Raw genomic sequence first — 26,744 nt, 5'->3', positions numbered from 1 at the left:
CCACAGATAATGAAATAATATTGGGTCAGGTTCAGGTTCTTTGGTGCTCATCGCTTGATTTGAATGTTAAGTAGCTGTTCTCCTCTTAAAGCTGTTTGCGTTACTAGGCAGTATGAAAAAGGAACACGTGAAAACACACGGCTCTGCATAGTGAAGGAAAGGCAGGGTGTAATTCCGCAGCTTTCCCTCGTTATCTTACGACAGACTGCTTCAAATCTGAAGAAACTTCCCCCAAGAGTGAGAAGATCATTTGGTGTCTTGGCTCAGTCTGAGGATTTTCAGTAGAGATACCTGTTTGAAGTACGCTGAGCTTGCTTCGTGCTTCTGGATAAGCCAGCCAACATCACAGGGTAGACATTTTATCACCCCCTTTCAGAATGTTTTGGGCATGCGAACTGCCTCACTTCAAGCGCAAGAGTAATTAATGCCAGCAGCTCAAGTTGAGCCAGCACTCAGGTCTTTTCCTGCGAGAAGGCTCTGATGGCATCCCACGGTTCCACGAGTTGGTGAGCTACTGAGAGCTCATGAGAAACGCGCTCCGGTACCGTCCTTAGCACTGAGCCCCTCAGACCCGCCGTCCCCGCTAACCACACTTACAAACTTCATTACTTTTATCTGGTTTGGAAATATTTTCTCAGGAAGCCTCTTGATGAAGTAAATAAATAGAAATACAGCTCTTGGGGGCTGCAATGAAATAGGCTGCCAAGCCTGCTTAGTTCACTGTGCACTCACCACGTCTGAGCTGAGGACTGAAAAGAGCAGATCGTTTCTGGATGTCGTCTTTTGGGAAACTTTGCCCGGCGAGTGTTGGGCTGGTGTTCTTATTGTCATCTCCATAGAGGAGCTTTAGCACTTTGTAAGATTATTCCTTGAGCAGAGAGGACAATCTACTAAGGACACTTTGAGAAAGAACGAGGAAGTCCATTACTTGCGATCAAATGGATTTCCCGCTTTCCGAGAGGATTAGCAAAGTGGACAGTTAATTTGGGGGTAAACTGAGACTTTTATAAAGACTGAAGTAAAAAGCATGTGATGCACGTCGCTAATTCAGTTTCACCAGTTTTATCCAATTTGAATATTTCTCTGGGCGTGATAAAAAACTGACACGCACGTGGAGTGAGAGGGTGCAAAGCCGGGGCGAGGTGATGCTGATTTCCAGCTCCAGCTCGCTGATAACGCTCCCAGCCTTGCGGACACTGCCTCAAAGGCAACAACAGAGCAGGACGAGAGGATTTTCCTGTCTTCTGCCAGCAAAGTCTGTGCTAAATTTCTGTCTAATACAGCAGGGAGAGGTGAAGACTTCCCTCTATAAAAATGAGTGAAACAAAGATATTAGAGGTTTGTGGGGTTCAGGGTTTTTTTCCTATTGCCTTCCCTAAATTAGCTTCATAGTGTATTTTCAAGTTCTTTACTACTGTTGAGAAAGTTTCCTTTGGGAAGAGCACATTCTTTTTAAAAAAAAAAAAATAATAATAATCCTGTCTTTTAACTGCATCTGCATGTACTATATGAAAATATTTAACATCTGCCTGATCATATTTTTAGCTAGGATTGCACACTACACGCAGAGGATTTCCGTAACAAAGTACTTCTGAAATATTCATCCTAGTGTAGCTTTTTTACTTTCACAGCTCATTTCTTTTTGTCAGGTACTCATTTATTACAGTTAGTTGGTTACAGCTTTAGCATTTTCTCTTGAAGGACAGTAGCATTGTGAAATACCTCCTCCTCTTCCCCTGCTGTCATTCATCCATCTTTATATCTGATTTACTATGCACAGAAGTACAATACTTGGAAGGTGTTTCAAAAGCGATAGTCGTGAAAGGGCACAACATAACTATTGTGCATATACAAATGTGGGCGTTTTGGGTTTTTTTTAATCCCTTAATGAAGTAAAAATACATAATAAAATAGAAAATAAAAATATTTTATTTGCCAAAAAAATATTTGTTTCATTCCCTGGGTTCACTTTATATAATTAATTTGTGTTGAGGCTTTGTTTTTCAGTAGAGTGGTCAAATTGATTGATTTAGATTGCTGTCTTTGGTTGCCAGCCTTCACGCTAAGAAGGAATGTCTTCTAATCTATGCAAATACAAGAAAATACACAATGTCGTCTGTACTCTCGGTAGTTACTTATGTGTTACGGTTAGCTGCTTGTGCCCGCGGTCTGGCTGTGCTCGGGGCTGCGCAGGAGAGCACTTGCAGTCAATGGCCTTGGGCACGGCTTGTCACCTCAGAAGTGTTTAAGTTTCGTAACCCCACAAAAACAAGGGAGATCTCATAATCTGTCTTGAAAACAAGCGTCACTAGGTTGCGGGGCTTACTGAGGACAGCGGATCCGTACACGGGCACAGGATCCACCAGCAAAATCTGGTGCGTGGCTGCCACCGGGATCACCAGCGCTGAAACGGGGGAGAGGGAAATCCATGTGAAGGATGCGTTTTTCTGAACTGAGATTTTACACGATCGACAGGAACAATGTGGGGATTTTTAATTGGTTTTACAGGAAAAATGTGCTTGCTTTTTTTGTTATGTTTTGGCTTTACTTCTGAGAGGACCGGTAATTTTGGTTTTGCCTTCAGTTAGATTGTAGAAAAGTGAACTAAAAGAGTCTTTGGGCACTGAATTAATCCCACATTTCCCAGAACCCTTTTTTCTTTTTTCTTTTTTCTTTTTTTAATTGAGGTTTTTCTTCATTTGGGTTTTAATTCAGGAAAGTGAGGTACCCAAAGTTAAGTAGGCAGCGTCTCCGCCTTGGAGGAGTTCAAGAAAATCTATCACCTTCCCTTGCTTATAAAAGCAATTTATGACTTGTTTTAGGTGGCTTGCTTAACAAGGCACCTGAATGAAGTACTGGTTGTTTAGAGGCATACTACCACTATACGTCACATTTGTGTATACACAGATGACCTGTAAATAATCAGTTTGTTTTGCCATTTGCTCTTCCAAATGTATAGGTACTTTAAATACTTTGATATTATTATTATCTATAATGAAAATATATCATTACTTCCTAATAAACCAGAAAGACAGACATATGTGCGTCTGTGGGGGGGTTTGTATGTGTTTATATAGCTATATACTTTCTTTTTACTGTAGTCCTTAGCCTGAATAACAGCAGTTGGTAGTATTTCTTTTAAGAAAGTGGAAAGTGACTGCATTAGCACAAAAATTTTATTCTAGAATCATGGCTACACACGTCATGAATCACATGGAAAGCATTAACTGATTAATTATCCCCCATAATTCCCCAACATATCTCTGTCTAGACTATAATGCATGCAGTATTGCTTCTGCCAGGGTTACATTTTGCTTGACCTTATGGCAGACATACAGTGTAATTACTAAATGGGGGCTAATTTATGTAAACAAACATTAGGGTTTTGTAGCATGAGCCCTATCATTATGTTTTATTGCTAGTGGATGTGTTATGTAGTCAGCCATTCTTCAAGGGCTTGGGTAGATCATTATTGTAAATTATCTTTATACTGTAAACTCTAAAGATTTAGAGTTTACAAAGTGAAAGTATCATAGTCCCTAGATATGATTTTTGTTTCCTCTCCTGCAAGTACATGAGGACTTTAATTGATCATGCTTTAGCAAAGTAAATATATCTCACTCTGTATAAGGGTACTCAAATTATTTTCTAGTTAGTACACAGAGAGTTTGGGGGATGCTAATTCAAACCACATCTGGTATTATCAGACATAATAGGTAAAAACAAATATGCAGGAACTGGAATGTATTTAATACTTTGATAGCTGTCATGTACTGGCCTTCATCTATCAAAAACCTTGGAGGTAGCTGCCACACAGCAAAAGCAATTGACTTCCATTGCTCCTTATAAGCCAAGCTAACCTAATGGCTCCCATTCTTAAATCAAGTGCAGGAATGTATTATCATGAGGGTAATAGTGACACTATCCACCAGTTTTCTTCTTGGTTTCCAATAATACCAATAGTACCTTTTCTTTCCTTCTTTCTCATTCTTATAGAAAGCAAGAAAGGAGGAGATTGATTGTGTTTACAATGCCATCTGAATAGCTGGAGTTTTCCTTGGTGCAGATTTTGGGAATGTGACTCTTGGCAGGCATCCAAGCTTATTCATTCCTTTCCTGCTTAATCATTTCACATTTACTCCTCTCTGTTGGAGGTCTGTCCTTGTGCTGTTTACTTTGTGTAGTTCATGTGTTCAGTAAAAAATAATTATTAACCTATCTTATCAATAATAAATATTTGTCCATGCTCAGAATCTGCAGTGAGAAACAGAACAGTGGCCAGCAGGTGCCAGTTTGGAGTTTGCTCTGCTCTTTTCATAGTTCGTATGAAATGAATTTAGTGGCCTCAGCACAGTTCCTGCTACCGTCTCACTCAAAGCAACGCTGCTGTCGTCAGTCCTGGGTACCCAGGCAGGGAGCAGGGCTGATGGTGGCCGTCGAACTGGAAGGCTCACTGGCAGCACAGGGTAGGAGCATCTGCAGCAGCTTCGCATCAGCAGGTTCAGCCAGCGGTACAGACTGTGGCATTTGGTGTGAACCTCCTGATGGCCTGGACTGTACATTTAGGGTGTTATTCTCAACGGTAGTGGCAAACTTTCCGTTTTAACTTTGGTTGTTAACCATACCTGCCTATGCTTCGATCATTCCTCCTGACAGCAGCACCAACGTATCCATGGCAATCACAGATTCAATGGGTTTTGAAGCCTCTGTGGAGCTGCTTCATAGGAGAAGGGTGCTCACAGAATTTTAAAGAAAAAAAGCCACCTCAGTGAGAACTTGGGAACAAACCACCCTGTTGTGCAGGAAGACTGGGAATTATGGCAGAAGGCTCACTTGGGTAAACAGAAAGCTTCCTGAAGCACAAGAAGAAACCAAGGAGTGGAAAGCAGAACAACAAAGGAGTATGAAAAGCCTTGGTTCTGCCCTTGGGGTTGAAATGAGGAAGATCAAAGCCCAGCTGGAGCTAACTGGGGACATAAAGGATCACAGCAGGGGATTTTACAGGCACATGTGTCCTGAAAGCAGAAAGAAGTTGAGGGGCATGTGAGACCATTGATGTGTGGGGAAGACTAATTAGTGATGGACAAAAGGGAAAAGACTGAAGAACTCACCACCTTTTGTGCCTCGGTCTTATCAGGCAACTCCTGCTCTTAGACTCCCGTACATTTCATCGTGTTTTAGGAAGGAGAAGGAGAAGCCAGCAATGGGCAAGCAACAGGTTAAGGACTGTTTGGAGAAAAAAAGATATATTCCAATCCATGAAACTGGAGGGGATTTACCCAAGGGTGCTGCAGGAGAAGCTGGTTGATACGGTTGTGAGGCACCCATCACGCTGGTGTTTGGCGGAGGTGTCTGAGGACTAGAGAAAGGCTAAAAATTTATCTGTCTTTGAGGAGAACAAAAAGGACAGTCTGGGGACCACCATTACTTCAAACCCTGGAGAAACCATGGGGTTTTGGAATCCATTTCCAAACATGTGAAGGGGGAACAGTCAGCATGGATTTGCCAGTGGCAAATCACGGTTAATGAGTGCTATTGCCTTCTGCGATAAAGTGTCTGCCCATGTGGCTGAAGGGAGAGAACTGATGCAATGTATTATCACTTTGTTAAGTGTTTTATCAGTATGGGCTGGAAACCCTGTGGCTGAGCAGCACCCCTTTTAAAAATGAACTGGGCTTTATAGAGGACACCAAACCGAATACGAGCCAACAATGTGTTCTCATCATGCATATGGCAGAGTGGGGTATATTGGTGGCCAGCAGGTCCCTGCAAGGTTTCCCCCCTTTACTGGGTACTGGTGTGGCCACCGCTGCAATACTGTGTCCAGCTTTGGGCCCACCCAGTTCAACAGAGACGTTCGGAAACTGCAGAGGGTGCAGAGAAGAGGTCACAAGTTTCAGCTTGGAAGGTTCAAAGTGGACATTTTCATTTACCAGGAAGGTAGTGCAACACTGGAACGGAGAGGTGGTGGGATGTCCATCCTTTGATGTCTTCAAGGCTCTCTAACAAAACCACTGACCTTGTCTTGTGTTGATGATAGTCCTTCCTCGGGCAGCAGGCTGGACTTGGATGACTTCCCACCCACTCCTGCCAACCAGCATTTCTGAGATGCTGTGAATGACTCCAGAGTTTCAAGTCAAGCCCGTGGAAAAGGAGGAATACAGGAATTGGAAGCTCTGAAACAAAATCTGGAAGAGAACAAAATGCCCGTCTCTCCTTTCCCCTCTCGGGGCCATTACTTCTCTCCCCTTGCGTTGCTCACGGAGAACTTGCTGACAGAGGCAAGCAGGCTAACAGAAACCAGCCCCTTCTACAGCGTAACTCTGATTCACCTCAAAAAAGTCCATCCTGTGTGGTGGATGTGGCATGAGTCTTGTGGGGGTGAAAAGTGACAGCGTAGACAACATATCGCGATCATTCCGTGAAAGAGGGGTGAGTTACCGTTGCAGAGCCCTGCTTCATTGGGGTATTGTTCCCAGTGCTTGACTTTCTAACCGTACTGTTCTGTAAAGTATTTTATAATTCATAATGATGAACTGATTAGCAATTGCAAGTATGATTGCTTTCAAACGTCAACCAAACAGCTAGAGAAAGATTTGTATTTGAAACATCGTTTTTCAATTACAGTAGTGTAGGTTAATGAGTGTTCATTTGGTTTCTCTTCATTTTTGTTAGGACTAATCTTAAATCGTAGAATAGTTTATGAAGTAAATAAAGTTCTGTGAATTAGTAAGTGGAATTTTGATGGGATTTTAAATTGAAATGCGTACTTATGGCATTGGACATATGTAATAAGAAGTTTATTTAAATAGACAATCCCAGAATTGCAGTTACAAGCTGCTGTTCATAATTTTTTCATCAAGATGAAATTGCAGTCAGAAAAAAGTATTGACCATTACATGCACCGTGTCTAAAGTGCCATTTGCAAGTCTCAAATCAATTAAATCCCCTCAAAATTGGGATCAAACTTCAAAATTCTATGCAAAATATTAATATTACATTTTTTGAAAGAATGGAGATAGGGGAAACCCAGTAGATTTTTCATTAATTACTTTTCCTAACTAGTATAACTTTGGAACATTTAGGTGTCATTTTTCAATCTCATTGATACGTCCATATTTTTCTGGAGTTCTCTGAACTTATATACTGAACTATTTCCCGAACTCCTTGCTGTTTATTTCAGACTGACTTCATCATTTGGCTAAATAAACAAAGATGGTTGCACTTGATCTCTGAAGTAGTTTCAGAGTTTATGCTTGTTACTGCTGTTCATTCTGGGTATTAATAGTAGCAATCAACTTCTCTGGCACCGCAGCTTTTTTTGGCTGTCATGCTTCGTTCAGTTAATGGGGTAGATTTCTAAAGCAAGTTTACAGTATGACAAGCTGCCTGAATCTTCTGGGGCAGGTTGTAGTGCCACTCCTCAAGCGGCGTTTGGGTTATAAATGTGTAAATTGAAGACCTAAGTGGTGTGAAGCACTTTTATTTGGGGAAAAGGGGAGGGAGGCATACTGAATGTCATGAAACGGTTGCTGTAAGAGGCTATAGCAAATAGCAGAGGCAGATGTACGAGATTTTGCTGTCTGAATTATAAACAGCTCAGCCTAATTAGGCATGTTCTGAGAAAAGATTTCACTGCGTGGATTGAAATTCCAGCATTCACCCACGTGATTTCGAGGGGCTCTGGCTGCAGCCATCTCAGCAGTACCACTGGCGGCGGAGGGGTAGTCGGAGCAGCCCGGCACAGCCGCAGAGGTTGGGGGTAAACACTGAGGCTCGTGTTTTCTGTCTGCCAGGGTGCTGCTTTCCATGGAGATTCTCAGAGAGTGGATGGCACTCATGACAGTGGTGGCCTAATACCATGACGCTGAGGGCAACATTGTAGGTGAAATGATCAGGCAAGAGTGCAGATAGGGTTGGTGGGAAGTAGGCTTAAAAATTAAATTGAAGCTGAGTATGGGTTACAGCTTGGGTGTTGTAACCAAGAGTTTTGTCTTAGGGACTTGTCTACACAGTGGAAGAGCAGAAAGCAAAGAACTGCAGAATAGCTGTTTCTCAGTAATTCTCCCTGTGAATACTGTCACGGTAGACTGTGCGTCCCCAGAGGAAGTTCGTGCAGAATAAATACTGCATATGAAATTCAGGTAACTTTTCCATAGGCTTCCTCCAGCAGAAGAGTCCGTACAGTGCCTGCATGTTCCTGGTGTGTTCAGTGGCACCCGTCGGTGCCAGTGGGTGTTTCTGGATGGGGGTGTACAGCTCTTCCCTCATCTAAACGCCAGTGTGGTTTCATACAGCTAAGAAGTCTGTTCTCAGAGCTGTGCTCAGAGGGACACGGACCCCCGGCCGGCACCTGAAGATGCAGGGAGAGGGGTTTGTACCCAGCAAAGCCCACGTCGCCGTCTGATCCTGATCACGGGGGAAGAGAGGCTGAGCCTTGGCTGAGGACCCTCCAGTACCTGTACCCCGTGTGGTGTGGGAAGGTGAAGGGCCCTCAGCAGCATAACATCCCGTAGAACACAATCTGCAGGATGGAGAGGAAAATAGGGGACTGATGTCACCTGCCAGTCTATGCATACATACAATTACATGAACAGCTGATTTTAATCATGACAGCTTTTGGTTTATTGAGGCGCTGAGATTCAGGGGATCTCAGACAGAGACCATACACCAGGTCCAAGGTCGAGGTAGGAAATCCAAACAGCGAGCCAGAAACGGGGCTGGGGACCAGCACTGCTGCAGCATCGCTGGGACAGGGACAGGGATCCGGGCTCAGCTGCAGGGGGGTCCTGGGCCATGGGCACGGGTATGTAAAGCTGGCAGGTGAGTAGGCAGGTATGTAAAAAAATGAGGTAAATCAAGTAATACAGAAGTGGTAGGAATGACTGTAATCATAATTAATAAATTGCAGGGTAATTTTGCCTTTCTCAGTGCAGCATCCGTAAATGAATCATCTTGCACAAAACAGACAGGTAGTTTATCAGTTACGATCACATGGGCCTTCTGCATCCCTCCTGCTCTGGGCAGAAAGATAACTCAAGCACAAGGAACTGGAACATTGCGGTACTTGATTCATGCAGTTACCATCTTGATGGAGTGTCGTTTTACCAGAGCCACCTGTTCAGGAAGGGAAAAAAATATCCACTAGTATTTGGTATTAGCATATTTATTGCAGCAAGATTTGGCAATGGAAATCAGCTCAGAGCTGGGGAATAAGCACTGAGCTTCCTAAAGTTGTATTAAATAGTTTGCACTCTTTTATACCTAATATAGCAAATTTTACTGTAATTCTGGGAATTGTGTTTGCACTGTACCAGAGGAAGCTATGTTGTTGAGTAACTGACAATTAACGGAGAATGGTAAAATAATAATTACAAAATTAGAATGAGTTTTTATTCATAAAAGAACAGGCACCTTTATAAGCTGTAATTACCTTTTTGCTAATTTGGTCTCTGACTGGCACACAAAGCATGCAAAGGATGAAACTCTTCCCAGGCATAACCCCACTGCAGTCGAAGCACTGTGTTAGAGGTGAGGTTTGTACACTGGGTATGTTGTAAAAGGAGGTGACACAGGAGAAAGTCTGATGGTGCTGAGTATCTGTCACTCGGGGAGTGCTTATCTGTCAACTAAAGAGTAGTCACAACTGCAGAAATCCCTTAGTGTGGGAATAATTATCGTGAGATCGGGGCTGAAGTTTGCTACAGCATCAGTAACTTTGTACTTGAAACTGGCTCTCAACTTCATCTGGTTTTTCGGTTTGTATAATTCTTCCCCCAGTCTTTTTTTGTTGGTGGTCAGTCGTGGGTTTTTAGGCCACCAATACACTCCGCCCCTTGGCCCAAAAAATGTATAGTAAGCCCCTGTGTAAGGTGAGGCTTGATGGAAAGAGGATGCACAGAAGTGATCACGAGATAATGAACACAATGATTCTGCAGAAGCCTTTACTCAGGCAGATACACACAGCTCCGGCAAAGTCCGGTTTTGGGGGGAGAAGGGGGGGGGGGGGGGGGGATTGTCCTCTTCTTCCACCGCATACAAGTGTTTTGGTTCAATTTGTAGGACGAATCAGGATGAAGCAAATACAGTAACTTGCTAAATGTATACATTTGCAGATGGGATGGTAAAATATCTGAAGGCAAGCATAATAGTACGTTTCATGGCAAAGCAAATGACAAAGTGGAAGAAGAGAGCCTGCTATTCATCCGAGAGTTACAGGAGCATCTTCAGGCACCAATGGGAAGTTTGAATTTGGTTTTTAGTTGAACAAGTGAATTGACTCAAAGGGTATGTGTTAAAATGAAAAGGGAAAAATGAAATCTCTGCCAATAAGTCACGTCTGCCTCCTGAGCAGTTACTGTGACATACAACAGCATCGGGGCAGCGTAGGGTTTTGTAAGAGGTTCGTTTCGGCAGAAGAGCCAAGTTGTCAGACACCAACCCTGGGGTATAAGCCAAAGGGGTAGAGAGCATTGAGAACAGTGCTAGTAGCAGAGAGTGCTTGTTCATCGTTTTATATGGCATGGACTAGGTGGGGATAAGTAGGGTTGTGGTAGAGTGATTCCCTTCTTTTTTTACAGGTTATTTCAAGCAGCAATGATGCACAATGACTCATTAGGCTGAAGGGCACCCTAGAGGGTCAGTTCTTTCATCATCTCTCAGTATGCCCATAAAGCCGTTTGGAGATATGATGAAGTGACATAATCTGAGGTAGGACACACACTGGCAATTTCAGGTTAACTGTCATGAAAATAGGACATGAACATACATATTTATTTCTTATGCTGAAGGCACATTTAGCCAAAGCATAAGAATTATAATTTAGTTTGCATCACATTATATTTTCTTTAACAATTAGGCAATTTTTGATAATGAGATTTTTTTACAGGTATTTAGCTTAAAAAAATCATAAAACTGCGCGATGTTATTAGTGGGAAGCAGCATAGATACCTTGATGTTTTTAATGGAGTTAAAGCGTAAAAATAAGAAAATTGAGGGTAGAGATTGTTCTAGAAATAATAAAATGCAATTTCACAGGAACAGTATCATATAATGAATTATGTGACTAGAAAGAAATAACGTGAGCAAATAATAAATGAATATTGAGATGCCTAACTGAAAATTGTGACACAAGTGCTGGTAATATAGAGCATGTGGATAATGACAGTAAAACAACAGGTGGAACTATTACACTAGTATGTAGTCTAGACTAGGGATGGGCAGAAATGAGGTAGAAGACAGCATTTCTAAGGATTTTTAGTTTGGTAGAGGAGAAAGACACCTCTCAAGTTTGGAGAGAGACTCCAGCCAGAGAAATGTCCATAGCAGTCAATTCACTGAGAGTATCACTATACACACAGTTGAAAAGCACTTGACTTCTACTTTTCTATGCTATGCCATAACTTAATGTGTTTCATACAGAGTAGTGTCATACTTTCTAATATTCTAATGAGTGTCCTGCTTTGTGACTTCTCATCCTCTGTATTAAAATTTCTAAGTAGCTGATCAGAAAGAGATGAACCTAATAATCTAATGAACTGGTTGGTGCTGTAATTAATTGTGCTCATCTGATTAGTCAACAACCAAAGCTGATTTACCATCCTTTCTTCTCAAGGCTCTGCACTGATAATGTTTTTTCAAGACTGTAAAATAGATGCAGGAAGGCACTTGAAACTCAGACGTGACAGGGAGACTGCTTTGTAGGTTAGGGGAATCATCTTACTTAAGCAATCACGATCCTATTTGTTTGTTCCTTAAGGTTGATAGGATTGCTTATTGCGAGTCATGTATTTTTTTCTGGTACATCTCATCTTTATTCATAGGATTTTCAGACTGGTAACTCTGCTAAATATTTACATTGTTTATGGTCTGATTTTGGTGATTATCTTTTTCACTTGATTCTAAAACCAAAGCGAAAGAACTGTGTAACTTACCAATATTTTGATTTATAAGGCCTGAGAAGAAGTGCATTACTAATAATGCTTTTAAATATCTCAAACTCAAGGGCACATGCAAACAGACTTACTGAGCTTAGGTGCCTACCAAAGTATACGGGAGGAATATGCAGTGTGTTGTACTACCTGATCCAAAACTCATTGGTTTGGTTCAGTGACAACAGGGTCAATTTAAAAATCAGCATAACAAATGGAAAAGTGAAAATTAGAACATAAAAAATGGAATCCCATGTCAAAATGGAACCCAGAATGCATCTGTAATGGCATTATTTATTTTTGAATTTGTACAACTAGAAAGTCACATCTGAATTGTCATCTGGCCCAAGTAGAACGCTTGTCTAACACAGAGTGAGAAACCAAAGTGACAGTGTCATGAGATCCTGTCCCAAGATTTAAAGTAGTTTGCCCTCATACAGATGCTATTCTGAGTTAACATGTATGAAATAAGCTCTGTTTTTATTTTTCTTCTTTTTTTAAGATACAGCTTTTGTATTTACATAGACACGCACTCACGTCTGTATATCATTGAACCAGGAGATTTCATTTTAGCTTGCTGCCAATTCAGTGTCTACTTATTTGGGAATGTAATTGCCTGCCCAGTTGACTGTAAAATTACTGGGTTTATACCTGAATCACAGATTCGTCCTTTTTGCGTCCTCTTGTAGAAGGAATTTGACAGTTGTGGCACAGGGCTTTTTACGGTACAAGCTTGGTTGCCCTCAGCTGAATTTGTGTGTCTAAAACTTCAGAAGGTCCTTCAAATATATGGCCAATGGGTCTGTTTGGCGTATGGACTTTCTTCCACATAACAGGCTATTCATCGGATATTTAAACTGCCTGCTTTCTCTGGGAGGCTGACTGACGCCTTGGTGTTTCATTTGAACGTACGAACCAAAAAAAGGAGACCCAGGTCATAACATCAGCAAGATAGGGACCTATACTTTACTAATGAAAATACTTTTTGCTTGTATAATGGACAATTAAGAGAATGCATGGACAACAATTGAGACTTACCAGAATCCAAGACAGTCAAATGACTGAGAAAGTCGAAATGCAGATATTAGGCTTCAAATCACTTTCCTTTTTGCTTCTGTGGGGTAGCACAGCCATATCCTTTCAGTGAAGCCTTCTTCTGAGCACGGGGGAGATCTGAGTCTGAGTGCCTTATTAAAATGGAGCAGAGGATGACTCCAGAGAGTATAAACTCTCAGGACTTCCTGGGTTCATAATTTCTCGACAGAAGGAAGAAAGGATGCACGAACTAGTCCTTTAAGAAAGCAAGATAGTTAACAAATAAACTTCAGAAACCATAACCCAAAGTCTCTTTTCTGCTGTTTTTTTCTGATTCCAAAAACTATACTTGTGAAACTTTTTCACAGATTTTTCGATTTGGGAGTTTTATTAAATAAGCAAACTGCTCCACTTGGAAAAGCATCGTGCTTGTTTTTAACTGTTAATTTTATGTGATGGTCTGGTCCTTTCCTACTACTCTGGAGACAAATATATCTTCAGTAGCTAGGACGTGCCTGCTAGCACTAAACAATTTCAGGTAAAACCTGGAAGCAGGTCAGGCATGCATTTTGGCCCCATGTTGGATTCTGAAGTTGCACTTTTATCATAATCAACTCAGGCATTCAAAATATTTCGCAGTGTATAGAAAAGGGGCTAACGTGTATCCAAAGCACACGAGCTATGCTGGGAATAAGTCAAGGGGAAAGAACTGTCAAAACCAAGAGGGTTTTGTTTCCATTTGTTAACACTAGTTGTTCTTAAGCTAAATCAAGGTCAAATACCTCAGAGAATGGCAAGAAATTTCACACAGTATGTGAAGTTGACTAACTTCCTTTTCACAGGTTTCAGGTATGAAAGAAAATCCTTTTCCCCAGCTGTTGTATGTGTTAAAATTTTGGCTGAAGGAGAGTGATTTTTCTTTACAAAAGCAAAATTATATTAGAGAAGTAACATTCAAAGGATTTTATAACGCGATCTCAGCAGCGTAAAACATGCTGATAAATACAGTCAGAATAATATTTTCAAAGACTTAGTAAATTACTGTGTTTTACAGATAGTACATTTCTTTGATGCTTATTCTGAACTCTAAAGCATTTTGCCTGCTTCTTTTCGATTGTTGTTACGGATGCAGTTGTAATGCCAAGCTTTTCCTGAGAATATGGCCTGCAAAAAATAAGAAGAGGAATATTTTTCTTCGTGTGGAAGTATTTTTGCTAGTGCAGCTCATGCAAGACAGAGACTTTCTCACAGGACTACACAAGACAAATACAGTCTTCATCTTTTAGTGGAGGAGAAAAATAGACATAGAAATTATGAACAAATAACCTGAATTTTAATACTTTAGAAATTGCTTGAGCAGTTAATGTAGAGGAAGGCAATTAAGAACATCAAAACAGACCAATTTGTAAGCATTTGAAGAAAATAATCTGATAAATAATAGGTAGAATGAGGTTAATTGAAGGCCGTTTATGTCTGATCAATGGTTTTGTTCTGAATAAGATAACAAGCTGAGCAGGAAAATGAAAAATCAGGAGAGACTACTTTACAATACTGAAGCATCTGACACAATATTTTTTGAGTTTTCACAGTGACCAGAGTAGATAACGAGGGAAGAAGAAATTAGGCCGGTAATACTTCTTCAGGGCAGGCTCCCACCAGCCACGTAGGTGTTTCTGTGGGTGCTGGCAATGGAGGGGGGGTGACGCCTGCATTTAACAGCCTCGGTGGCATCCTCCTCCACGGATTTGTCCTGTTGCTCTTGGGTCCACGCAAACGTTCAAAGCCGCAGCGTCCTCTGGCAAGCGGTTCTGTAGGGCAGGAGCGCCTGAGCTGACACTGGAACATTAATTCAGGTGCAAGGAGCAACACGGCTGGACCAGCGCCTGTCCTGAGTTGGTCAGCCATGAGGAGAGGCACTCGAGGAGAAGGTGGTGAGAGCCAGCTCTTGTAGCTCCTTCAGAGCTACCTTCTGTGTCTTCACCGGCTGCTCTCCTCTGCCTTCCAGCTGTACCTCCATTTCTCCCAGTACGAGCAGCGGGGGACCAGAAACCCCTCCGGACTGTCCACATCCTTTCTTCTTCCACACCCAGCTGTGTTTATTGCTGTACAAAATAATATCATTTAACACAAGTTAGGAAGCGTGTGTCTCTCAGACCATCAGCTCTGAGTACTGATTCAGAAGCCATTGCTGAAATGCTGAAATCTCGTCTTTCTTCTCCAGCTGTCGGACAGCTAGTCAGATTGCCCGTTCTCGCTGGGAAACTGAGTGACACCTCAGTGTTTCATTTGTACATAAGATCAAAAGAAGAGACCCAAAGCAGTTTTCAGGGTTAAAGCCAAGATTCTGATTTGTGAGGCTGGTGCCTTTTCAGGTTCGCTTATCCCCTTTGCTCTACCAACTTCTTGCTGGCTCCCAGTCTTCCTGAAACAGACATGATTTTTTTGGATTTAATTCTTCATAAATTTCTCTTCTGTGAACTTGCCTCCCTTTGAGCCCATATACACTTTTGTCAGCCACAGCTTCTTTTGGGCACAAAGTCTACAGCTCAACTTCACTCAACTACCGTCCCTTTTTTGGTTTAAGCCTTCCTTGTCTGGTTCCATCTGGTGACACCCAGTTTTCAACTGAAATTAAAAGTCAATTTCTATCTACCTTCTCCGTGACCATAATGACTTCATGAATTTTTATTATATTCTCCAGATCCCGTTATCTGTCACTCTTTCAACCTGCTGGGTTCTGGCTTACTAAATTCTTACCACACACACCACATGACACACCACACCCTGCACCACACCCCGCCACACCCCACCCCACCCCACCCCACCCCACGCTCGCGTGCAACAGGAGCCCAACACACAGGGAGCTCCGTTGGGCAATGTCACAGCCCTAAGCGGTGAGGACCATCCGCACGCGGGCGCCTGCAAACCGTTCCCACCGCGTCCCTCAGCGCGCGCCCAGCATCCTCGTCCCAGGCACAGCACGCGGCGCAGCACCTCAGCACGAACACCAACGGCCACCTCCCGCGGGCACTGCGCTAAACGCCGCATGGGCTTCAGCAGCTGAGCATTATTGAGTGCAGTGGTTTTGAGAGAAGGGAAATATCAGATCAGAAATGTGCTGCAGGTGGGATTTTTTCATACCATAATTTCAAACATTTCCCGAATACGCTGCACGTAATTCCGCACGCCGTATTTAAATCGAAGTTGCGCTTCAAGTGAAACCACAAAGCGAAAGGGGAGAGGGGGAGGTGGAAATATTTTTTTGTTTCTTTCAGATGAGGCTATGGTTGATTGGACCATGAACCCTTCCCAAAAATATTTTAGGCCATAAAATTTTGTTGGTTTGGTTTTAGGGAGACAATTTCTTTTAAGATATTTGTAGCAGTTCATGTTCTTTTCCACCATGTATCTCTTCAAAACACAGCAAAATAGCCCAAAACTATGTTAGAAGTCAATTGCTTCACAGATCACACAGAGTGGTCGTTAAAAACAGTGCATTTAGCCTAAGGATTGGACATGCAGAAGCACAGCAGTAAAAGCTACCTGTTGAGTGCTTGACTTGGTAGGCTAATTGCTCTCATGTTTTGAAAATGAAAGGTATGGCTGAATAATCAAAGCTAAATCACATTGTCACAGCATTTGATAGAAAGGTTAATAACCAAGACTGTATCCACCTTGGACTGTCAGGTGTTTGTCTAGATGCAAAGTGTGCTCTTAAAGTGAAATGAATACCTAAGAGAGAAAGATCTGGGGCCAAATTCCTTCTTGATATAAAGTGGTCATCCTTCTTTAATTACAGTTGAGCTATTCTAATTAATAAGAGAGAATTTGCCCCCAAACCTGTGTTAATCTACATGCAGGACTGATAAATTATTACTCCTTTGAAGACCAACTTATAGATAAAGAAGGCTATAACTGGTACTGAGAACATTTAGCAAGAAGAAATCTTGCTAATCTTGCTAATACTGCATTGAACTGTCATTCAAGTCAGGGAAAATTGCAAAGAAGATCTGTGGCAGTGACTGAAAAATCGATTTTAATTTATTATTACTTCCAAACAATAAGCTGATTTTGTAGTAACTAAAAGCCTAACACTAAGAAACTCTTAATAATGAGGATGAACCATCTTGTGTTTTCTTACTTTTTGTCTCACTGCCTTGTTTAAATTTGTATATTGTCTGAGAAATAGCTACTCTTATCAGCTAGTTTAGTTTTCAGCAGTAAAGGATGATTTTAAAAAGTCCTAGTGTACAAATAATGATAAAAAAGTTTGAATTTGTCTAAAAGTTAGAGTAGTAACCGTAACTACTACAGCTAATCTATTTACTCTATGTCCAAAGGCTGCACTGAATGCTTGCAGATAAGCCAATGTGACTCAAGGTCTACTCCTTTATATAAAGCCCTTAAAATTGTATAGCTGTCAAGGGACTGCTGATGACTGTGAGCACACTTGCTGGATATGTGCATGGTGCTGGTTGCTTCTTTTTGCTGCCTGTGTTACTATATTAGACCCTTGCAGCAAAGAGCCTGAATGCTCATAGAAACAGCTGGGAGTCAAACTACTTGATGTGACCTGAGCATGCTTAAGGAGGGCGGTTGTTTCTGTAGATAGTTTAATTCTGTCTTTCAGATTTCTAGAGCTGCCACTGGGAGTAATGTCAACAGCTTGCTAAATATTTCCGTATCCAGAGGGCATGTCTCTCAGCACACTGGCTTTCTGGATGATCTTTCCGTAGAATTCTGTGTCCCTCCCCTGGATAAGGCAGGTGAACTCAGTTATCCTGGAGTCGTAAGGATATTGCTCGTAACCTCCCACAGTTTGTATGCGCGTATGGAAAATGACACTAAAGGACAAAGAAATTCCTTGGCGCCTCCCACCTTCCCCTACTTCAAATCCCACCAATTAAATTGAATAACTGAGGTAAGTGCCAGGGTTGACAGGGATCGGGTATGTGTCGCATTCCTTTATACCACGTCGTATCCCTAGAGCACTGGATTGACACCCCTTAGGTATGTTAGGAGGATCATGGACGCTGGTAGTTATCAGGTGATGACATGATAGCTGTGACACATCTACCCGTAAAACTGAAGCTGGATTATTGTAGTTCTCTTTCCATTCCTAGATTATTAGCAAAATCGGTCTGCCATTTGTGCAGAAAACAGCAGTTTGATGAGCCATGGGTCTGAGCTCTTGTTCTGACTATCTGTTCTTGGTGTTCCTCTCCTGAGAAGAAGCTGTTTACGTTAGCTGGGTTTTGGAGGTCTGAGTGGGACCTTCTGACCAAACTGAGAGTTACTCTTCAGCACTCTGTATTCTTGGTATTCCTGTGTGACTGGATTCCATTTGAAATTAATTTTACTGGTTTATGGAGGTCTAAAGGACTCCTTGTCCTGTTAGATTCAAAATGTCAGCCCACAACTCACATACGCCCTGTGAGTAGAGTTTCCACAAAGAATCAAAATTTACCAGGCAGTCAAGATTTTGCTGGGCTGCCTTTACGATAGACAAATTTTTTTTTTCCTGAAAACCTGTGAATTGTATCTCCACATCTCTTTAAAAAATCCAGAAAACAAGGTTTCAGACCGACACTGGAGAAATACGTGCTTACTTAGTGGGACATTTTACCGACAGTAGATGCTACTAATGCTCCAGTTTAAGGTTTGCACTGTGACCTGTAAATTCACAAATGACGTACCATGTTTTACTCCCTGTCACACTAACAGCTACAGCATGTTCTAGTTAACAATGAGAAATAAGAAAATTAAGATGGCAGAGTGTTTTCTTGGACAGCTCACATAATCTGGAACTTGCTTCTCTTTCTCAGAATGACATAGCCTGAACATGGTGGTATTAGAGACCTTCTGTGAAAGATCTCAATTAACAATTCCTTCAATAGAGCTGAAATGAGAATAGCTATTATTTCTGCCAAAAAGTTGATGCAAGGTTTGGATTTGCCTTGGTTTTTAAGCTGTTTCCTGAGTAAATAAATAAGCCAAATCTGTGGAGGGCTGTAGTAGCTATGAGTCAGTGCAGAAACTAGACAGAGACTTTTAAAAGAAGAGGAAAAGCAGTCATGGGAATTCGGTATATCCACCTCCTGATTACAGAAGCAACTGGAGCCTAATGGGGAAGGATGACAAACAGAGGAACCAAACTCGACAGCTCCTCCACGCAGGGCAAAGAAACGCGTTGACTGTGCAAGATGAGCGCCTGATGTGTCTGTGCTACTTGGTAGAGAGGTCTCGTATTCTTTGTTTGGCTAGAAACGAATGAGGCAGACAGCTCACAGCTCAGGGACTATAAGGTTGTCTGCGTTGCTGTCTCGGTGAGGAGTTTCTGGTGAACTCGGAGAGGAGCTGAGAGGCTGCCAGTCTGTGCAGGCTCTGGAGAGTCAAGGTGACATGTGTTTGGCCATGCTAGAGAGAAGGAGAAATCACCTCAGTGAAAAGATCATGGAGAATGTATCTCTGTTTCTACCACTAAGTCTATATATTTTGAAAGCTTGCACTCAGTATATGTAACTGCAGAAAATGAAGAAGTTGGACACATGATGTTAGTACAGACTGTTACATCTAGTTCTGTTTGAAAGGATTCAGTAGTATTTCAGCTTTTTTTTTTTTTCTTGATAGTGGTGCAAGGAAAGGTGTGTGCTGAGAACTCTTTCTCTATCTTTATCTTCATCTTTCTGGAGGGTGGGAGAGTAGAATTTCAGATAAAAGAAGTCCACTAATCCCCTTTTTCCTCACTGCCCACCCCGCAATGCACTTTTCAGATCCATGATTCTGCTTTTCCCACATGTGCTGCCCTTCTGGAATTTCAGGTGGAGCTGTTGCCTTTAATAAGGGGACAGTCTACTCAGACTACACTTGAGGCAGAGTCCCCAGCCCTGCAAATATAGGGCATGGGCACTGTTTGGAGAAATCCATGCTCTATAATTTTCCCTTCTGATTTTTGTCACCCAAAGGGAAGTCAAAAGGTTTCCATCACTTCAAAGGGAGAGCCAGTGGAAGACTTTTTCCAGTTGATGCTCTCCAGACCCAGTTCCTGGATGACAGAAGAGGGTTTCCCCATGAGCTGGAGGAAAACCTGTCTTTTGTTGCTCTTGCAGCAGAGAGAGGGGAAGAGGTACAGAGGTCAGGGACCAGAAGAACAAGACAACACAAAACTTGCAAGCCATTCTGAAGGGCACATTTCTGATGTGTAACGTGGGGTGAACTGGGGAGTCTCAAGGAGAATGGAAAGCATGAATTTGTGTGCTAGGAAGACAAAGGAATTCATTCTAGTGCTCCTGGGCTGTATGGATTTTGTCGAGCTGTCTGCAGAGGTGAAGGGAACAGTATTGAGTTAATTGGGGCAACTGGTGTGTGGGAGAGCAGAACTAATGAGGGCTGTGTGGGGATGCAAGTATAGGTGGAAAATCATGTGTGTTTAGGGAGCAGAATCAATTAGGAACCTGCACTGGAGGGGCTGGGGGATTGTCCAGTTATAAGATTATTTGATTAGGAAAACTCTTTGGTGCTTTAGGGGAACAGAAATATCTTTTTTTTAGGTGATAGGGAGGCAGAACAGGATGAAGTAGGTAGAGCAAAGAAAGAATTGAAAGGAAACCTATCCTTAAGTCCTCTCACCTGCCTCCATCTAAAATTCATTCCCCCCTCCCAGGATTCTCGTCCTTTTTCCATCTTTAATGCAAAGGCAATTGAAAATGGCGTAAGAGGAAGAAAGGGCCTTGCCTTCTTCCCAAATCAAAGGGCCGATGCCCTCCTTGGCGTTAAGTACGTGGGGCTGGTGTGCTCGTTTCTGTTCTTCCTTTGTATCAACTTCAGCAGAGGGGAGAGGGGAGCTGCAGGTGAACCACCGCAGCAGAGGGTTGTCTTCCCCTACCGAAGGAGAAAAAAGTTCTACCCCGTTCCTGAGATGGCTAATTCACCCATTTCCAAATCAAAACCACTGTGCAAATTTGAATGCGGTTTTTCTCAGGGAGACTTGATGTTAGCAAGCATAGATTCTGTTTATATATGCTCATTGATACCTATTTGTTTCTTTAAATATCAATATTATGAACTTTATGACACATTATGTTATGCAGTAAATTTTGTTTTAATTCTGTTTTTATAAATGTGTTCAGAAGGCCCTCTGGCCCTGTCTGAGGAACACAATTATTATAATAAACCGAGGGTTTAAATTTTGCAATGTAAAACAACTTGTGAATAACTACATAAAGAGAAGATTGAGGCATTAATGTTCTCTCAAAATGAGAAAGAAAAGGAAACACTCATTTAAAATGAGAAGCAAGCAACACCAGGTGTTTTATGTTATGCTTTGATAATATTTTTCTCTCAGGTTAAGAGCCCTGACTACTGGGCTCTTCAGATCCCAGGAGGTTTCTTTGGCAAAACCTCTAGACTTTTTAAAGCCTGATTGATATGTACAAATGCACCTTTTCAAAACAGCTCGCTACTGGAAAACCTATTTAAAAAAAAAAAAACAAAAAAACCAGGGAAGAAAACTGATCAGCCCTTCTCCAAAATTGAGCAGGCCCTGAGCCCCCCAGCCGAGGCGGGCGCCTGCTGCTCGGCCGCTCGGCCCCTTCTTGTGGAGGACGTGACGACTCCCATTTGTGCCTCTCCGCGCTCCATCTCCCGAGCTCGTTCGCAGCTGTCTTCATTATTCACAGCTCTGAACCGACGAAAGGGGAAGATAAAAGGAGCGTTTTACCCGCGCGTTAGTCGGGAGGCGGTTTCGGGGGGAGTGGTGACCCTTGCTGTTGCCTTGCAGGAATGTCAGCTCCGCTGGCGAGGAGGCCCGCCGGAGGATGAGGGAGTGCGACGGCCTGACGGACGCTTTGCTGTACGTGATCCAGTCTGCTCTGGGGAGCAGTGAAATTGATAGTAAGGTTTGTCACCTTTGTCTTTTCAGGAGCAAGAAATCCAGGTACACAGGGTACGTCAGGAATATGAAGTGACAGGGTTGTTTTTTTTAAATCCATTGTGAGGGGTGCCTTAGCAAAGCGTAACTCAGTCCATCTTCTCCTTCTATTGAGCTGTGTATTTTTGTGTGCCAGGTATTGGGTTTGTGTCTACCTGGGTAGTGTGCACGGTCATCCTCTCACTTGGATTATTAAAGGAGAAAATACAATACTAGTTTAAGAAGAGCAAATACCTCATGTTCCACGTAAATTTCCTTATGTTGCTCTGCCAAGATTGCCTTAAAATTGATTTTCAGTACCTAGTATGAGACAGATCTAATAACAGTAAGCTAGGCTTACAAGGTAAACAAACAAAAAAAAAAAGGGGGGGGGGGCAATTAATAGGCAGTTTTGCAGTACAACCAATATTATTTCTACTTTGAAGAGAATCAATGAATGCTTTCAATAACAACTGGTTTAAGATGCATTTTTATGTCAACTTTACTTCTCTGAGAGTACCCGGATATCAACGTGCTTCTCCAAAGGTGAAAGGCCTGGCCTAATTAAAAAGACTTCTAACATTTACAAATTGAAGATTTTCAATACATTAAAGTATTCCAGAGAAGGAGAAAAAGGCTAGTTTCAAATATCTTGTATCTGGTGCTAAATTAATTACTGTTGCTGCTCTAGGGCAACCTTGGTCCATTTGCAAACCCCTACAAATGGCAGGAGCGCAGCCTTTTACACAGCAAAGTTTCAAAGCCTGCTGGGTTTGTATTTCCACACGATCCTTCACAGACAGTTGTCCGTGGGCTGAGCTGGACCGGGGACTGTTCCAAAGCTCCCCGGTTCGGTTTGCCTGACAGAACGGAGAAGTTAGAGGGGCTTCGTTGGAGGAGGAGGAGGAGAAGGAGGGAGGAAGTCAGTTTATGCCTTATCTCACAGCTCAGCTTCTGCTTTTTCAGCAATTTCTTTGTAGGTGACCCAACTGATTTCAAGATTGTTTTACTGTTAGAAGGGCTAAATGAGGAGCACAGTAAGCTCCCTGGTTTGCCCCATCTTGTTGATATAGACTGTTCTGTGTGTACGCTCATTTGTAGCTGGTATGACTTGGAAAAACTGCAGGCAAAGTCATATACGGAGGAAGAAATGGGAGAAAAAGTATTTTCCCCACCTTAGTAGTTTTAACCTCCTGTCTAACAGGTTTCTAACTGTATGACGTAAAGCAGTTGTGCAGATCAATACAAAACACCACAGTGTAGCCTCTTACCTTGTATCTTTATCCTAAACTAGGATGTAATTATAATTAAATAAATATTTAAATAACTGACTCTAAATCGCTTTTTAATCTAGTTTCAAAAATAACACTATTATAACAAAAAATAGAACTTTAAAATGAAGTTACAAACATCATGGCATCTGGAAAGCAACAATTGCCCTATTAGATAATTTTGTAGTACTGTTAGGGACTAAAAACTGAAACACTGAAAAACAGGTCCCTGCTCTCGCAGGCTCTGGTGGAGGATGGGGGACTTGCAAGCGCATGTGGAGTTGTTAAAGCTAAGAGTGCATAAATCTTGGCAGCTTATGAGCATCTTAGCGGCAGTGTTTCTTATAAATGTGTAATAAGAAAAAGCTATGCTAATTCAAGTTAAAGCGTTGAAAGTGAGTGACTTAGACATATTTACCTGACAAAGTTACTGTTCATAGTTTTAATTTGATCTATTAAAGTAGAAAGACTATTGAACTCGTATTTAGTCCCCTGATGATGAAACTGAAAAAGGAATGAGGAATACAAGGACCCTTGAAAGTTCAAAGCTACAGGTGAAGAAGGAGCGAAGTCTGTCCAGCCGCATGGCTAGAACCAGCTCTCTTGGCTTGTAGAAGTTCACCATACTGAAGAAGGTGTCCGTTGCATTTGAGCCTTGGAAGTTTGCTTGTCAGTTTTTAGTTTGAGGTAACATTGTCCTCACAGTGGATTCAGCTTTATTTGGTTTTGACATAATGTGAATTTTAAGTGCAAAAACTATTATTTGTAAAAAGGGGAATTAAAATTTAGAACCCTAATCAACAAATGCAAAGCTTCAACTTCAGCACGCTGTGGCTGTGCAGAAGTAAATATTAGCAAGAGTGAATAAAATTCACATATGGAAATGTTAAAGAAAAGTAAAAGAGGCAGCAAACTTTTTAAAAAATGTATGCTCACTATGAGGTCTGCAAAGCTTTCAAGTATGAAAGGTGCACATTTTCTACACACACACATATGTATATTTCTATATGTGTTTATATATTTGGCTGGAGATTTCAAATTAGTTACAAGTGTAACATGAGATTTCATCTATGTTAATAAATAAATACTCCTGCATAGATGAGTCTGAGTTCAATATCTTCTCTGGAACTTAAAGTCATTGCAAAACCTACGTGCTAAATGCATACCTGGCATAAGCTCCTACAGTATATGAAAGTAAATGAAGCCCCGTGCGTTTGCCTTGCTAGTGAACATGGCAGAGTAAGACAGAGCCGAAAGCCTCAGTCATTCCATTCTGGGTTAATGGAGCAACAGAGCTGGGATGTAGTGACTATCGCTTTTTATCCCTGTGGAGCATTAGGAACAGTTGAAATAAATACAGGTAGGTACAGACTGGCTTTTTTAACCATGCTTTCCCTGCCTCGAGAAAATTAAGCTCATATCCTTCATATTAGGAATAGTCAAACCAATTGAACCAACTAAATGAGTAGACTTCAAGTAAGCCTAAACTGACCTTCTTTTAGGCTTGCAGAAATTATGTTGAATTATCAGTGAATTTTCCTCCACGGGGTCTCTCACTCCCTGTCTGGATTCCTGCCAGCATCTTCTACAGAAGGCACAGCACAGCCTCTTAGGGGGCAAATGGATGAAAGGGGAAGGCTGCCCACGAGGTATCTGCAGCCTGGCTGGAAGCAGTAAAAGCAGCACGACTCTGAGATTTCTAGTCCTACTTCTTGGACTCGAGAAACAGCATCTGTTCATGCTGCAAGTACTTGTGAAGCAGAATTCGGGTCCCATTTTTTCTGGTAATTTACATAGAATTTATGCCAGAAAAAAAGGTTATTTCTGGTTTAAAAAAAAGAAAAAACAAAACAAACCGAGAACCTATTGCCATTTTCTGTTTGTAGCATTTTCTCTTCAAGGAGGTGGGAATTTGCTGACGTTCTGTGTGTGGGTGTTCAGGTTCTCTTGATCACTTTTTACCCCAGCTTGTTTCACGTAGGGCTCCAGTGTGGAATTCAGAACAACAGTAAAAAAACCTCCCAGAAAAATATTGTCCAGGCTACGGGTTTCTTTCCATACAAATTATTAAGTCTCCTAAGCTGTGGTTACCTGGGGAGCACTCGGAAATGAGCAGATAAAAATTGTGCTGAGAGAATGTATGTGCAAAGAGCGATGATATTTCTTCTGCTTTGTATACAGAGTGAGCAAGGGAAGGATTTTAACTTCTTTCTGGTTTTGTTTTCTGTTTTGTTTGGTTTTTGTCACACTTTTCAGACCGTTGAAAACTGTGTGTGCATTTTGAGGAACCTCTCATACAGGCTAGCTGCAGAAACATCTCAGGGACAGCAGATGGGAACAGATGAACTTGATGGATTACTCTGTGGTGATGCCAATGGAAAAGACGCAGAGAGTTCAGGGTGCTGGGGGAAGAAGAAGAAGAAAAAGAAATCACAAGATCAGGTAATGAGAGTTACTTGCAGCTGTATTGTGAGTAGTTGAAGTGCCCGTCATTTAAAATATAAATAATTAATGCACTGTATTAGAAATAAAGCGCACGATGCGTAATATACAAAACCGTTACCTTTGTTAATTAGCTGAGATCTTAAAGCAGAGTATGGCTCTGGATTAACAAATTACGTTTGCTTGAGAAAGTTGTACATTACATGGTGGCACCTGGAAACTGTAGTCATGGGTATACTGTGAACCCCATAAATACTGCAAAATGCTCAGTCTGTTAAAGGAAGCCATTTATAATGAAAGGCGTAAATCTTAAGATTCAGATGTAATCTGCATATTTACACTGTACTTCCACACAGTCACACGCGTGTAGAGAGGCCTTGATGCAAGCAGAAATCGAGCTTATATTTGTGTACTTCCGTGCTTCAAAGTTAGTCTTTTACTCTGTCTCTACATGTTGAAAGAAAACTGTACAGGACCAAATCAAGCAATACAAGTGAGTGTTAAAAAAGCATGCATATTTTGACATATTTAGTGTCGTTACCAAACAAAGATTGAAAAGTACAGTCTTGATCGTTTCCTCAAGTTATTTGAGGTGCTGCGGGTTTTTCTTTTAGGTGCGTTGGCTTTCAAAGTGTGTTTATCTCCTTGTTTTCCCATTAACAACTTAAAATTCAGGGAATGCTGATGGTATTATGGAGAAGAACACTGTTGTATCAGTACACGTGCTAAACAGTAATGAGAATGGCTACTGATATATGAACTTTTTTCAAATGGCTTGTGCTGGCAACAGGTAGTTCTCCATCTCTTCCTAGACTTAGTCTTTTCCATTGCCATTTATTTCTGTTTCAGATTGCTCAAAGAAAATATTCATTTGAGTAAGCAATTAGGTGCACAGGGTATTTGAACAAATTATGTAAACCAGTATCAAAAACATTCCTGAGTTCATAAAGGCAAATTGTGTTAATGTGGAAAAGTTATAGGATTGTTAACAAGCTAAGATTCAGGAACTGAAAACCACAGCACTCATGAATAGTAAGACTTTAATTTCACCTACTCTTCTAGTTAAACACTGCAGTCATCAGATAACTGGAATTTATTATGGCCTTTTGTTGTGATTCCTGTATTAGGCTACAGTGAGATAAAAAGTGCCAAAGCAAA

General features: G+C 41.6%; 1 protein-coding gene across 7 annotated transcripts in view; it reads left to right on the top strand.

Moving 5' to 3' along the window:
• Positions 1-26,744, top strand: part of CTNND2 (catenin delta 2) — a 658,470-nt gene that overhangs the window by 533,645 nt on the left and 98,081 nt on the right. For all 7 annotated transcript variants that reach the window (XM_069808867.1, XM_069808868.1, XM_069808866.1 and 4 more), the window contains 2 exons: positions 21,745-21,862; positions 25,401-25,586. In XM_069808867.1, coding sequence (XP_069664968.1) covers positions 21,745-21,862; positions 25,401-25,586 — 304 coding nt within the window. The remainder of the gene's footprint in view (positions 1-21,744; positions 21,863-25,400; positions 25,587-26,744) is intronic.

Source organism: Haliaeetus albicilla, chromosome 21, assembly GCF_947461875.1.
Source record: "Haliaeetus albicilla chromosome 21, bHalAlb1.1, whole genome shotgun sequence".
NCBI lineage: Eukaryota > Metazoa > Chordata > Aves > Accipitriformes > Accipitridae > Haliaeetus > Haliaeetus albicilla.
Note: the sequence above shows the minus strand (reverse complement) of the source record. Positions and strands in the feature narration are given on the sequence as shown.